General features: G+C 43.8%; 1 protein-coding gene across 2 annotated transcripts in view; it reads left to right on the top strand.

Moving 5' to 3' along the window:
- arfgef3 (ARFGEF family member 3) overlaps window positions 1-14,729 on the top strand; it is a 92,267-nt gene that overhangs the window by 19,735 nt on the left and 57,803 nt on the right. For both annotated transcript variants that reach the window (XM_070542642.1, XM_054750434.2), the window contains exons 7-14: window positions 691-736; window positions 1,471-1,555; window positions 1,627-1,731; window positions 9,800-9,924; window positions 10,011-10,258; window positions 13,306-13,418; window positions 13,527-13,659; window positions 13,750-14,330. In XM_070542642.1, the coding sequence (XP_070398743.1) occupies window positions 691-736; window positions 1,471-1,555; window positions 1,627-1,731; window positions 9,800-9,924; window positions 10,011-10,258; window positions 13,306-13,418; window positions 13,527-13,659; window positions 13,750-14,330 (1,436 nt within the window). The remainder of the gene's footprint in view (window positions 1-690; window positions 737-1,470; window positions 1,556-1,626; window positions 1,732-9,799; window positions 9,925-10,010; window positions 10,259-13,305; window positions 13,419-13,526; window positions 13,660-13,749; window positions 14,331-14,729) is intronic.

Here is a 14,729-nt window from a genome sequence, read left to right on the forward strand (position 1 = left end):
TGTAGTTGCATCAATATAACAAGGCCTCCAGCCATCGGGATACCAGGTTTGCTGCCAAAATGTGATATTTTTATTTGGGTTCACCTGTTGTCATCTTCACCTAAACTCACTCTGGTTTTAGATCTTCTATAGTTGCGTCTCTTCTGACAAGGATAACATCTTCTGGGCTCAGAACCAGCTGCTTGACTTGCTGAGTTCACCAATTTCCACAGTGCCAGCCTTGCTGTGCTGAACGAATTGTTTGGCAACCTGCTATGGTGCCCTCCCTTGGCTGGTAGATTTAAACATAAACCCAGTGTCTAAATAAAAATGTGATTAGTTTTTATTTAAAATATAGCTTTTAAAAGAAATACTGTACCTCTATTTTGCACACCTTTAAACGCCCTGTGGCAGTATTAGTTATTTGAATATATCTTTTTTTTATTGTTTCATATTCTACCTTTAACTTTTGCTCTTCTGTTGCTCACTCTGATGAGTCAGTCTGCACATCTGATCTGCATTTGATCCTAAAGTTTTGTCTCATGAAAAAGAATCAGTAAAACCCGATTTTTTTTATCAAAATCACTTGTTTACAATAGCTGGACTTCTAATGCCTAGTTTTTCTAGCAGCAGTTAGACAATTCTCATTTTTTACATCAAAACCCCCAAAAGCCATAAACATAAGAATCTTTGTATTTCTTTGTTCTTCAGGGTGCAGAAGGTGATGAAGTGACTGCAACGCCTCTGCAGAAAAAAGGTACTTCATTTTTGTTTATGAAAATATTTCTGCAGGTGTGTGTGTGTGTGTGTGTGTGTGTTTGTGCGTGTGTGTGTGTGTGTGTGTGTGTGTGTGTGTGTGTGTGTGTGTGTGTGTGTGTGTGTGTGTGTGTGTGTGTGTGTGTGTGTGTGTGTGTGTGTGTGTGTGTGTGTGTGTGTGTGTGTGTGTGTGTGTGTGTGTGTGTGTGTGTGTGTGTGTGTGTGTGTGTGTGTGTGTGTGTGTGTGTGTGTGTGTGTGTGTGTGTGTGTGTGTGTGTGTGTGTGTGTGTGTGTGTGTGTGTGTGTGTGTGTGTGTGTGTGTGTGTGTGAGAGAGAGAGAGAGAGAGACTGGGGATGTTAGATCTCTTCATTCTGAGGTTGATATCAGGAGACTTGCTAACATCTCTGACAGTAAAGTTGGTTCCTTTGGTAGACACACATTTAGCAATAACCATGAATCTCGTGTGTTTACTTGTGATTGGAAATTGTGCTAGAAGAAAATCAATATTGATACTTTTATAGAATCCTTTCAGTAATTGCCTTTATTTCCCAGTGGTTGCTGAATAATGTATAAATGAATGCTAAATGTGTGTGTGTGTGTGTGTGTGTGTGTGTGTGTGTGTGTGTGTGTGTGTGTGTGTGTGTGTGTGTGTGTGTGTGTGTGTGTGTGTGTGTGTGTGTGTGTGTGTGTGTGTGCGTGCGTGCGTGCGTGCGTGCGTGCGTGTGTGCATGCAGATGTTTCCCCCACCAGCCAGGCTCTGTGGGAAGATGTGGTGACAGTTCTGACAGTTTTCTGTGAAAAGCTGGAGTTTGTGGACAGGTACGACAGCAGATTTGGACCTGAACGCTGTATCGACTTCCTGCATGTCTAATTTAGCATTTATACTTTAGTGACAATCAGCTCCTGCAGCTGCTGTACCTGGAGTGTATCCTGTCCATGCTGAGCAGCTGTCCTCCCACTATCCACCTGTCCAGAGGTTTCACCGACCTTGTGTGGTACGAGTACTTATCCAGTGTTTTTGTTTTTTTGTGCCGGCACATGTTAGAAAGGCCTCCTCACGGGATACTTTTAAATCATCTTTAAAGACCCACAATTTTAGCTTGGCTTTTGTCACCATATAAAGTTTTGGATTTCTATTTGATTTTAGTGTTTTATTTTAGTGTGCTTTTAACCTTATGCTGTATTCTATTTTATTCTGATTTATGCTTTTATGTTTTTATGTTCAGCACTTTGGTCAGTGAGGGCTGTTTTTAAAGTGCTTTATAAATAAAGTTGGCTTAGCTTGGCTTAGGAGGGAAACTAGATCTTCTTCTTCTTCTCAGAAACACTCTCTGGTAGGGATGAACGATTTAAGGACAATTTCTAAACAAGATTTGTTTGGCAAAAATAGAGATTTCAATTTGCTTCATGAATTTTTTTTTTCAAATCAAGCTTCAGCGCATTGTTTCAATATATAAAGTAATATTTACAAACGTGACAGAAAATGAGATAACAAAATAAATGAAGGGTGGCTTGCCACCTCCGGGTCGGGGGAGAGGTCCTTCCTCAAGTGGAGGAGTTTAAGTATCTCGGGGTCTTGTTCACGAGTGAGGGTAGGAGGGATCGGGAGATCGACAGGCGGATTGGTTCGGCGTCTGCAGTGATGCGGACGCTGAGCCGATCTGTCATGGGGAAGAGGGAGCTGAGCCAGAAAGCCAGGCTCTCGATTTACCGGTCGATCTACGTCCCAATCCTCACCTATGGTCATGAGCTTTGGGTAATGACCGAAAGAACGAGATCGCGGATACAAGCGGCCGAAATGAGTTTCCTCCGTAGGGTGGCCGGGCTCAGCCTTAGAGATAGGGTGAGGAGCTCGGACATTCGGGAGGGACTCGGAGTAGAACCGCTGCTCCTCCGGATCGAAAGGAGCCAGTTGAGGTGGTTTGGGCATCTGGTCAGGATGCCTCCTGGACGCCTCCCCGGGGAGGTGTTTCGGGCATGTCCTGCCGGCAGAAGGCCCCCGGGTCGACCCAGGACACGTTGGAGAGGTTACATCTCCAATCTGGTCCGGGAACGCCTTGGGGTCCTGCCGGAGGAGCTGGTGGACAAGGCCGGGGAGAGGATGGCCTGGAGCTCCCTAATTGGGATGCTGCCCCCGCGACCCGGACCCGGATAAGCGGAGGAAGACGAAGACGAAGACGAATAATCTAAATGGTTCTGAAAGAAGGAAAGTAGAAAATCGCACTCTTGCACCACTGTAAACTCAAATGTCCGTCTCCCGCAAAACTCTTCCCCAAACTGACAATTTGTTTTGCTTTCAATTTATTTTTAATCCCAAAACAGATGGAGATGGAAATGAAAAAGAAAGAATGGAGAGGAAAGGAAGAGAGGTGGGGGAAAAGTTCCTAAAAACGAATGCTACAGGATGTTCAACAATCCGCTTCTAGACTTGCAGAAAGAGAGAGAAAAGAAGGCACACCAGTTGTAGTTTTTGAGCTGGACCAGTTCCTACATGGTCCAGATGCAAAACAAATAGGCCTAAATAAATAAATAAAGTGCTGAAATCAATGTTCTGACTTACACAAATTAGACAAAAGTTTCACAAATAATCAACTATGTTTTAAGGATTCTGCCATTAGTGGGAAATGAGCTAGTTCGAGTTGTTATTGTTTTACAATAAAGAACAGATTAAAGGTGCTTGGAGGTAAAGTAAGTAAATCAATTTTATTTATCTAGCACTCATCACAGACAGAAAATCACAAAGTGCTCCACATAGATCAAAACAAAACATCATAAAGTCGTCAAATCATATTGATCTTAAAACAGAAATACATTAAAAAAAATCAAGTCATAAAATTATAAAATACCATAAAACAAATGAACAATGATTACAAATTTGAGTTAAATATAAGAAAATAAAAGATTTAGGTAAAAGCAACTTTTAATAAAAGGGTCTTTAGCTGTTTTTAAAAAAGTGTCCAGACTGTCAATCCTTCTGGCTGGCTCGCCAAATATGTAGGGTTAGACTACACGTGTATTTTGGGTTTTAATTATGATCAATATGATGTGATGATTCCATATATATATATATATATATATATATATATATATATATATATATATATATATATATATATATATAATCATTACCCTGATTGATCTTTGAAAGTTTAACCAGAAGAATTAAGATTCTTTGTTTATTCAGGGATCGTAACACACTTCGTATTAATTCAGATAGTCAAGTTTATAAAATGTAAGAAATTTATTTTCTAAACAATTAAAAACATGACAACTAAGAAACACTTTATGTGATGAATGAATCTAAGTGGATGGAATGTGAGGTGTGATGATGTGTGAATGTGATGTTATCAGAACCCTCGTATCTGGAGAAACTTTTGAGTTCTGAGTGGGATTGAATTTGGTCTGCATTAAACTAGAAAGTTGATTTCTAATAAAATGGCATCAGACGCAATCTGTTGTGTCTACGTACCCTTTCGGGGACCCCCGTTGTAGATCCGGAATGTCAGGAAGTCCGTGGACCCCAAAGGTACCGAAGTCCGTAAGAGAAACTGCAGCACCACTAGACCAGTCTCGAGATGTCTCCAGGTCACAACAGGTAGTTGTTTGCGTCTGTTGAAGGACTCTTAAGGAGTCGGAGCTATGTCAGCTTTATTCTGAAGGAACCATTCTTTGGCACATTCATTCTTTGGCACAAAAGATGGATGCCATCAAGGAGAGAGTGGACAAATCAGCACGGATTGGGATAGATTAACGTCCATTATTGGGATTTTGAGAGGTTGAGGACCAACAAACTGTAAGACAGAGAGGAAATTATCTCTGTCTGGCCCCAAAACAATTTCTAATCAGAATCTTGTGCCCTTGAGCCTGCAAGGCTCCAACGAAAACTCCCCCCTCAGAAGATATGTGGAATGTGCCGTCGCTATGGCAACTCAATTCTGTCTCCTTTCCCAGCCTGGGCGGGACTGCGGGAAGGCCGCTGAAGCATCCAGGGTCACTGCAACCCTCCAACCCTCAATGCTCCTCCCCCTATCCACACTGAGGTGACATGCGCTGCTTCACCGTGGCTGCAGGACCTGAAATGGGGATATTCCCAACCCACCACCCCACCTAGTGGACACTTAATGTTGTGATGTCTGAAGTCTGTTGCATATCTGTCTGAGGTGTTTTTTTGCAGAGCAAAGCTGCCCTCCTGGTGGGAGGGTAACTGAAGTGCCTTTTTTCCCTCCACCTGAACCAATCCTCATATAACCCCTCTTATCTCTATTAAGGTAGTGCGACTCAGGGTTGCAAATGACCACCATCACCAATTCTTGTCATGTGTCTTGCCCATGTATGTCTGATCTCTGAATTGTGTGTACTGAAACTCTAATTTCCCTCTGGGATTAATAAAGTATCTTTGATTTGATTTTGATTGATTGATGGCACTGATCACTCATCAGAACTCTCATATCCAGAGAAGCAAGTCTGAGTGATGAAGTGATATTTTGCTCTTAAGCTATGATCAGAGTTTCATAAACACATAAGATGCCATTTTGTCGCTCTACACATACCCTTAGGATGAGACCTCGGTACAGATCCAGAATGCCAGGTCCTCGGACCCCCCTTCGGTACCGGAGCTGATGAAACAACGTCAGCAGTACGACAGACTAGTCTTTGGATTGTCTCCAGGTAAAAAGCGACAGTTGGTTGACAGCGTCAGATGGACCCGGAGGGTCAGTGAGTTCAGCTTTTATTCTGAAAGGAACAGTTGCTTGGTTGGTAAAGTGCAACAGATGTTATCCAGCTTGTTGGTTCTTTGCTTAAAAAGGAAGTCCGTGTGGCCGGTCCGATACTTCTCTTAGAATGCGGTGAACTGATCTAAGATGGCGTGGGGACTGGTTTTTATTAATCTGGATGTTTTGATTTACGGTCGAATCAAAGTTGGACAGATTTATAAACACAACAGAGACTGTGCCACGCTTCAGAAAGGAAGGTTCCGATTGGATGAGCAAAAGCAACGTGTCATGCGTTTACATTACGTATAATCAGGATGTCTAGTGCAGCTAGATTAAAGTCATATTACTTAGTAAAACTTTACTAATCATAACAGTGTTATTTCACAGATTGGTCAACATCTTATTATTGACTAACAATTGGTTTGATTAGCTTTATTAAAAATAGAAAAAGTTCTTCTTTCTTCTCTTGGGCTGTAAAGGAAAACCGTTTAGAAGCAAATGCATGAGACCTTGAACAATATCTCATGCAGATTAGTTCCTGCTGAGGAGAGGGGGAAATGACTTTTAGGTGGAAAACAGTCATTTCATTCCGTTACATATGCTTTTCACAAAAACCAGATTGGAATTTGTCAAAACTGTTGTGTAGTTCCAGAAAAGTAATCAGTTGATCTGCCAAAACCTTTTCCAATATGTTAAAGATAAAGGGTCATTTAGAAATGGGTCTGTAATGTTTAAGCTGACATGAGTCCAAACTTGGTTTTTTAAGGACAGGTTCAACAACTGCATGTTTGAAAACAGATGGATCTGAGCCAAATTGTAGTGATAAATTTTAAAAAAGTGTGACCAAGTCACTGCTTTGCAAGTCACAAGTAAAGCCTGATTTATGCTTCTCCGTCTGCGTCAGTGCGGAGACACGCAACGCCATTATCCGTCCTTGCGTAGGGCACGCAAGTACGTACGGAGTCGAGCCCACTTTTTTAAACATCCGTCGAATGAGACGGATTACGCAAGCTTGTGATTGGTCAGGACGCCGCTGTTGTTTACAGCGCCGCCATTGCAAAGAGAGCCGAGTTTAACTAGCGGCAGACACGGAGAAGCTTGAAGAATACCTCGCGAAAAAACTCTAAAAACATGAACGTTTAATTCTCCCGTGACTGGAGGAGTGAAAAGATGCGCAGCAAGCGTTTTATTTGTGGAAGAAAATGACATGAAACGTGGGTTTAGAGGTGGGGAGCGCATGAAGCGGTGGGAGAATGAGAGACAAATATGTCCGTGTTAAAAGTCTCTTATATACACAAAAAACACAAAATAAACACACGATCTTGGACCGATACATGACAGGATACCAAAGAACAGCACTATGCCCTCTGTTGTCCTGCCGGGCAATTGCTTTGCAACGCTCTCCAGGAGACGGAGAAGTAAAAGAGCAAAACGCTTCCGTCAATCCGTGCGTGTCTGTCCCTTGCGGAGCTGACGGAGAAGCATAAACCAGGCTTAAGTCACAAGTCTTTCCAGTCAAGTCTCGAGTCAAGTCCAAGCCCTTAGCTTTGAATTTTCAAGTCATAATCAAGTCATCTGTCCAACTTCAATGATAATAAATCAATTCCAAAAATAAAGCTTCTTAAAGCTTAATTTATTTGCTCAAACAAGCAGAAAGTACAACTGAAATAGATTCTAAACAAAGTGCTGATTCATTTAGCAGTAAATCAAACCCAGAACCAAGAATGGTTTATGATTTTTGTCCATGTCGTGCCACTTTTGTGCTAAAATATCAAATATGCTTAAGTCATCAAGTCAACAGATCCAAGTCGATTCAGTCATTGGCGTTCAAGTCCAAATAAAGTCGTTAGTCTTTATAGATTTTATCAAGTCAAGTCAGAAGTGTCTGGCTCGAGTCCAGGTCGTGACTCGAGTCCACACCTATGTAAATTAATAAAATCGAAAATGCATGGGCCAATTTGGTCAAATATCTTATTGAACAAGGTGAAACGGATAATATCAAGGGAACATTGGTTTGCATCGTCACTAAAAGTACCAGTAATAATTTTGGTTTATTTATGTGTGTTTTACCTAATTTTCTACTAATCAACAGCCCATTGTAAAAAAATAAAAATCGCTCTTTTTCTGCAAAAGTTTTTTTTTCTCCTTAATTTTTAAACCAAATAAAAACAAAATGATGAATTTTTCAAAAATAACAAATCTCATTTTGTAGATATTTAGGGAGGAGGAATAAAGAGATCACTATAACCTCCGAAAAAAAGTAAAATAAATCTGATGTTGGAGTTCTGACATTATTTCTTAGAATTCTAAAAAGAATAAGCAATCAAAGATTCAATTAAATTATAACTGTTCTTTAATGTGCTTTAAAAGAGTTTGATTTGGTAAATGGCCTGTATTTGATACAGCGCCTTCTAGAGTCCTGGAACCCCCCAAGGCGCTTTACAACACAACCAGTCATTCACCCATTCACACACTGGTGGGGATGAGCTACAATGTAGCCACAGCTGCCCTGGGGCGCACTGACAGAGGCGAGGCTGCCAAGCACTGGCGCCACCGGTCCCTCCGACCACCACCAGCAGGCAACGTGGGTTAAGTGTCTTGCCCAAGGACACAACGACAGCGACAGACTGAGTGCGGCTCGAACCTGCAACCTTCCGATTACGAGGCGAGCACTTAACTCCTGTGCCACCGTCGCCCCAAGGGCATGGATTTGCATGTATCAGAAAAAACACAACCCCAGCACCTTGTCTGTAGAAACTTCTTTGGCTGGGAAAAATTACTCAGACTGTCAGTCGCCCTGAAAAGCTTTAACCCACAAGTAAATGCCTCCAGTCTTTATGAAACTGAGTTTTCTCCACTGTGCTCATCTGTCTTACCTCTGCACACTCTCTCTGTGTCTTTCCTTTCTTTGTTGTGGTTCCTGCGCGGGCCGCGCTCCAGACCTGCATAAAGTCCCGTCACTTTGCTGGACTGACAGCCACTGCTTTCTCCTCACAGTTTATGTAAGATTTAAATATGAAATGGAAAACTGTCAACAACAAGGGACAGCGGGTGATCTGGTCTCATATAACTACAGCATATCAGCCACTCAGGGTGGCACACGGAGGCTCAGAGCCCGACTCTGGGAAAGGTGAACAGGATCAAACCACTTTTGAGGCGGGGGAGGTTTGCTGCATTTTTGTTGTTGAAATATAACGTTTCAACCAAGCACTGTTTGTTTTTAATATTTTACAAGTGGTTTTAAAAAACATATAGAAAAAATAAATGTTTTTCTAATCAATTTCCCTCTGGGATTAATAAAGTATTTTTGAATTGAATTGAATTTAAATTCTCAATTTTTGGGGGGTGGTGGAAGTTGATTTAGGGGTGCTTCAGCACCCCCAAAAATGGGCTTAAAACACCCATGAGGGACACACAAAAATACAGCAGAAAAGAGATACCAAACAACATAAGGACAGTAACAATGTATACTGAAAGACACACAGTAATAATTAGTTCATGGTGAATTTATTGCCAACCACCGCCCAAGTTAATGTGTCAAAACACTGAGTCCTTACCTGTGAGAACACCTTGTGAGAATCTGTGTGTGGGGGGTCAACCAGCAGCTGTCCAAGAGACCAAGGAGACCATAATGGCAAGCTCTCAGGCCTTGCTTACACCAGGGTGGATCAATGGGTGCTCAGACCCCGGCCCAAGGGCCCAGGCCCCACCAGGCAGCGCCAGGAGCTAGCCGGCAGATGCCACAACAACCGGACCCCAGACATGAGAGCCACCAATATTCAGGCAGATGAAAGCCCCACTCACTGTCAAGATGTGGCAGGGTGACATTTTTTTTTCCAGATGTCCCAGTATAGGGCGGCGTCCAAGACCAAACCTGACAGATATGCAGTCACACCTTTCCACTTTCCTGCTCACTCATAAACAAATCCAATCTAATGATACACAAAAATGAATGCCACACAGCCACTTCACACTCTACACACACACACACACACACACACACTACACACTCTGGTCTACGTACTGCTGCATAGAGGGCACAGCCGGTCCTGGACCCAGGAGATGGTCCAGTTTTACTGAGGTAGCGATGAGCGGGTCACCCTGCCCAACAAGCATCCTTGTCATTAGGTCACGTAACCAGAGGGGGTTGTAAAACCTGGAAGTGATCAATATGACAAAGTGTTGATTTGGAAAAATATAAATTAAACTTTTGTTATCAGTTTATTCATATTATTAGGTTTTTCCTTTTAGCCCTACTGCATACCATCACAGATGCATTTTGTTCTAGTTTGTTGTGCTTCTCCATGTTTTGATGTTCTCCAAAAATTAATAGCATTTCTTTACTCAGGAAGCAGCTGTGTCCATCACTGGTGGCTATCATGGGGAACCCGATTAACGATAAAACCATTACCTCTCACCATGGCTTCATTGGGGCACCAAACCGAGACCGGACCTCAGAGAGACTCAGTCAAGGTAAACCAGACCAGCTGGAACCCCAGAGGGTTCCTCCTGTTGGAGTCTTTCTGGTCTCTGCTGGTCTGACCCTCTTCTCTCATCAGGATTCAGCCAGGAGGTGGACTGCTCTGGTGGCGGAGTATCTGATCAAGGCAGAGGCTCTGGCTGCTCCTCTAATGCCCCTGCCAGGATAGCTCCTGTTGTTCGGACGGTTTGTTACATCGCGGCTGAACTAGTACGTCTAGTGAGCTGTGTGGAGTCGATGAAACCGGTCCTCCAGTCACTGTACCACAGGATCCTGCTGTACCCACCCCCCCAGCACCGAACTGAAGCCATCCGCATCATGAAAGAGGTAAGAGATGGAAGTTTTTCTATCGTTGACAAGATTAGAAGTGACCCTTAGAGCAGTGTTTCCCAACACTTTGCAGCTTGCTGACCCCCTGAGCCCTTTTCTCATACCACGAGCACCCCCTTAGTCAAACGTGCTGACAATTCCCCAACAGTAAAATGTACAACTGATTATTAAATGAAAATTATTTCATTAAATCTCCTAATGCTGAACCTTCACTTGGGGAAGGGAGGTGGTCATAACTGACCCAGTGTCACTTCTTGTGTGGCTCAGGCATAGTATTAGCCAGCAAGCCGTCTTGCTGTCATTTGGACGACCTGACTTCAAAAATGGCGACCTAAATACTGAGGGACGGCATTTAAGTTTGATGGCAAGCTGCCCCCATTTTCTGTAAATATCTAATCTCAAATTTGCATTTTGTGGAGGTATAATAAAAAGCAGACCATTGCACAAATCATTTGGCAAACATGTTCAAGCCTGTACTACTGGACATACTCATTGCAGGGGTTAACCCAGTGCAGGGTTCAAATTATAGGAGAGTCTCAACTGAAAAGATGACAGGCTCCCCTAGAAGCCCTCAACTCACACACCCAGGGAGAGCCCAGAAAAAGGACTAGTTTCTACCTATATTACATTATTTATATGGACTCTCAGCATTGAGGATTCTTTTTAAGCAGTGGGTTGATTTTTCATGTGCTCCGCATCCACAGGCAGCTGCGTCCTGCACATGGCCACCCAAAAAACATAAGACACAATTGCTCATATGTTCTGGAAATTTCTGTCTTTTATTCGTGCCTGACATGCCCCATTGCAGAGTATATTACCCGTGTTCAGGTGACTTAACCTCACTGGCACGACGATGCAATGTGCACTGATGCACTCCAATATTTTTGTGGTTGTTTGAACCCTTTGGTCTGCTTCTTCTCTCAGAAGCGTTTTCCTAACAGGAAGTGTGGATGAAATACATCTCCACCATCGACATATAAATATTGGACAATGGGTTTCCATAAGCTCCAAAGGAAGAAAAATGGGAAGTGGCCACCACCGCCATTTTGACCGTGTCACAGGTTCCGTCAAGCCCAGACAATTCCACAAAAGGGAAGAGAGGTGGAGCTGAGGGCGGGGCTGTAAGGCTGGGATCAACTGAAGACACCCAGTCGAACTAGCTACAAGCTAACCTAAAGCTAACCCAAAGCTAACGCAGAGGTGGGAGCTAAGCTAATGGTAGCAACCTAACTACAACCGGAGTTAACTGTGCACAACACCAGAGCTTCTGAGGCAGAGATACGCCGGGCTGACTGCTGGGTAAAACCGGGTGGAACACAGAGGTCTCCCGAGAGCTCCACAAGCCGACAGCCCGCACAGCAGACAAGCGCCGCTGCAATCTGAGATGCGCAGAGCTGCCGCTGGGGAGACCCGGGTGGAAAGGTTTCCATCCCAGAGCTCCACAAGCCGTCAGCCCGCGCAGCAGACAGAAGCCGCAATCAGACAGAGATGCGCCGAGCTGCGGGGAGGGGAGAACCGGGTGGAAATCATCGGTCTCTTCCATCCATCTGATGCGGCTCTCTGTGCTTGTAAAATAATGACTGGATATTTAAATAAAATGCTTTATAGTTTACTGCATTAATTTTACATCTGTATGCTAATTCTAAATGTAAAGATTGTCTGCGTAAACCTGAACAGTTCCAACCCGGTCTTACTGTGAGACCGGGCTGACGGGTCACGCTTGTGCGTAATCATAGGCGCTTTCTGAGCTGAAGAGGATGTGAGATTCTGGGCTTCTCCTCAGATGGCTCCTGGATGTGTCGCCACATTGGAGACAGGAACAAGCACTATTCAGCCAAAGTTTCATAATCAGGGAACATTTTCTAAGTGACAAGTCTCGCTTCAGTCGGAGGAATCTTCCTGCATGCGCTCTGGTTCTGCGACGTGCTCCAAGCCCCTCTCCACATCTTCAGCTCGCTGTGCGCCGTACGTACGCGCTGACAGTGAGCTGCGCTGAGCAGTGTCCAGCTCAGATGTTGAGATGGGAATCTTTTCTTGAGTGATTTAGCTACATCTGCGATGTGCGAAACGAATAAAATGTCAGTTCGTCTGCATGCGTCGGGGTAATTCTTTCTATTCTTTCTCCGTCAAAATAAACGGTCAAATACGGGAACTGTCCGGTCAACACAAGCCCTGTTTTTAACTGTTCTGTTTTCTTGTGAAAATTGTTGCAAAGAGATATAATTTAACTTGATTAACACCAGAGCCAGGAGCACTGCACCGTTATCTCCGTCGCTGTAAATGAGGGAAAAACAAATTGATCTGATCCTTTTCTGACCTTCCCCACCTACAAAGTTTAATTACAACAATCAAACGTGACAGAGCCTGGATTTGTATTCTGAACAGTCTAAACATGTTTTTAAAAGAAACGTATGACAAAAGTGGCACCTGCTCAGTAAAACCACCAACAGGGTGAAAAATATCAAAATATTGTCGGCAGAGACGGGCTACAACTTCTGGATCCACTTTATATACATCGTTTTATTGATTATCGACTTATGAAAGATAGCTTTGACGTACACGAGCGACCGGTACTGGCTGCTGTCACCTGTTGTGAGCAGCGCTCTGCTGTCTGTAGGCCCCGCCCACAACGCCGCGGCTGCTGCTGTGTTTTCTTTACTGTGGGAAACGGGTAATAATGGCTTTTTGATGGGAACAGGTTGCCGACCCCTGCCTTAAACCCAAACTAGGTCTGTGTAGCCAATGTTACCCCGTCATCAGTACTGCTGCTCTGCGCTGCAGTCTCTAGTCCAAAGCTAACGCAGCTCGACAAAAATCTTGCAGTCACTGTTGGCCTAAACAGAATATGGTCTCAACCATATATTACTTTGTATGATTTTATTTGAGTTTTCATTCAGCACAACACATCCCAGTTTAATGTTGATAAAATGGTTGATAAAATATAAATGTTCCCACTCACAGAATCGCTGCCTTAGAGGAACAGGCCTGCAGCTATTTATAGAATCAAACCTAACTGGTAGAATGAATGTTTTTGTCTGTGTTAGATTTTAGGCTGCCCTCAGCGGCTCTATGACCTGGTCGGACCCTGTGCAGCTGAGCCTGAAACCAGGAAGCGCTCCTTCTCAAAGAGGAAATCCTACCTGGACCTGTTGAAACTGTTGGTTTGATCTTTGTGGTTATTAAGTAAAAGTTATTTATGTTTCGATTTTTAATAAATTAGACTGTGTGTGGATGCATCCGTGTGTGTGTTTTCCTGATGAGACAGAGTGATGGATGGGATGACTGAGGCTTGTATGAAGGGTGGCATCGAGGCCTGTTACTCCTCCGTTTCCTGTGCCTGTGCTCTTCTTGGAGCTCTGGATGAGCTGTCTCAGGGCCGCGGTGTCACACCTGAGCAGGTACGTTTTTGAAGTGAAGCCTGACTCCTTTTCCAGCAGAGAATTGCAGCAGATTCAAATACCATAATCCTAGAATGTTTCCTGCTGCAGGCTCAGCTCCTTCTCAGGAGAATGGACGACCTGAAGGAAGGGTCTGAGTCCACCCGGGAGTCCATGGAGATCAATGAAGCGGACTTCAGGTGGCAGAGACGCATCCTATCCTCAGAGCAGTCCCCATGGGACCACAGCTCCTCCTCCTCCAACATGGTGACCGCCAGGGCCAGTGAACGCAGCCCTGACATCAGCATCAGCATCACTACGGAAACGGGACAAACCACCTTGGACTTGGAGATGGGGGACCTGGGCCTGGGTGAGGGCCACACCACCCCAGAGGCGCTCATCCAGGACCCTTGCTTTCATTCTTCTCTCTTTGGAGGTCAGGAGGGCACCAAATGTGACATGAGCCTCCGTGATAAAGGAAGAGAGAGGGAGGAGGGGGGAGGCAGTATGAGAGAGGTTGAAGTTCAAGGAGAAAAAGTAAAAAGAGATGCAGAAAGAGGAGGAGTTGTTCCTCCTGATGTGGTACAGAGGAGTCATGCACTCATTTATCCTGACATTACCAACTTCCTGTCAGTAGAATCCAGGACGAGGTCCCATCATGGTGGCTCCCGGTACAGCGAAAGCAACTTCAGGTAGGGCTGCTGGTACCGGCTTTTTCACTGAGTTTAATGTTCGGGTATTTGACTTTAGCATCCTTTGGTGTCGGTTTTAAATAATTCCTAATGGTTTTAGTTTGACAACAAAAGACCTACTAAATTTTAAAGGTGTAGAAAACTGAAAAAACTTTTTATAAGTATAATTTTTATGAGTATAATTTGTTACTCTTGAGTATTTCATGCACATGAACATGAAAAAAGTCTCCTAGACCTATCTCCTGCATTAGCTTCTGATGAAAAATATGGTGAAACGCAGATCTACGTCACACTGTCACTAAACATTCATGGACTCACTCATCTCGTCTCACAGCGTGGAAGGCTGCTGTCGTTTTAGCATCCAGGAAACAGAAAATCGCGACATAATTGATGCAAACT

The sequence above is a fragment of the Nothobranchius furzeri genome, chromosome 12 (assembly GCF_043380555.1).
Source record: "Nothobranchius furzeri strain GRZ-AD chromosome 12, NfurGRZ-RIMD1, whole genome shotgun sequence".
NCBI classification, from domain to species: domain Eukaryota; kingdom Metazoa; phylum Chordata; class Actinopteri; order Cyprinodontiformes; family Nothobranchiidae; genus Nothobranchius; species Nothobranchius furzeri.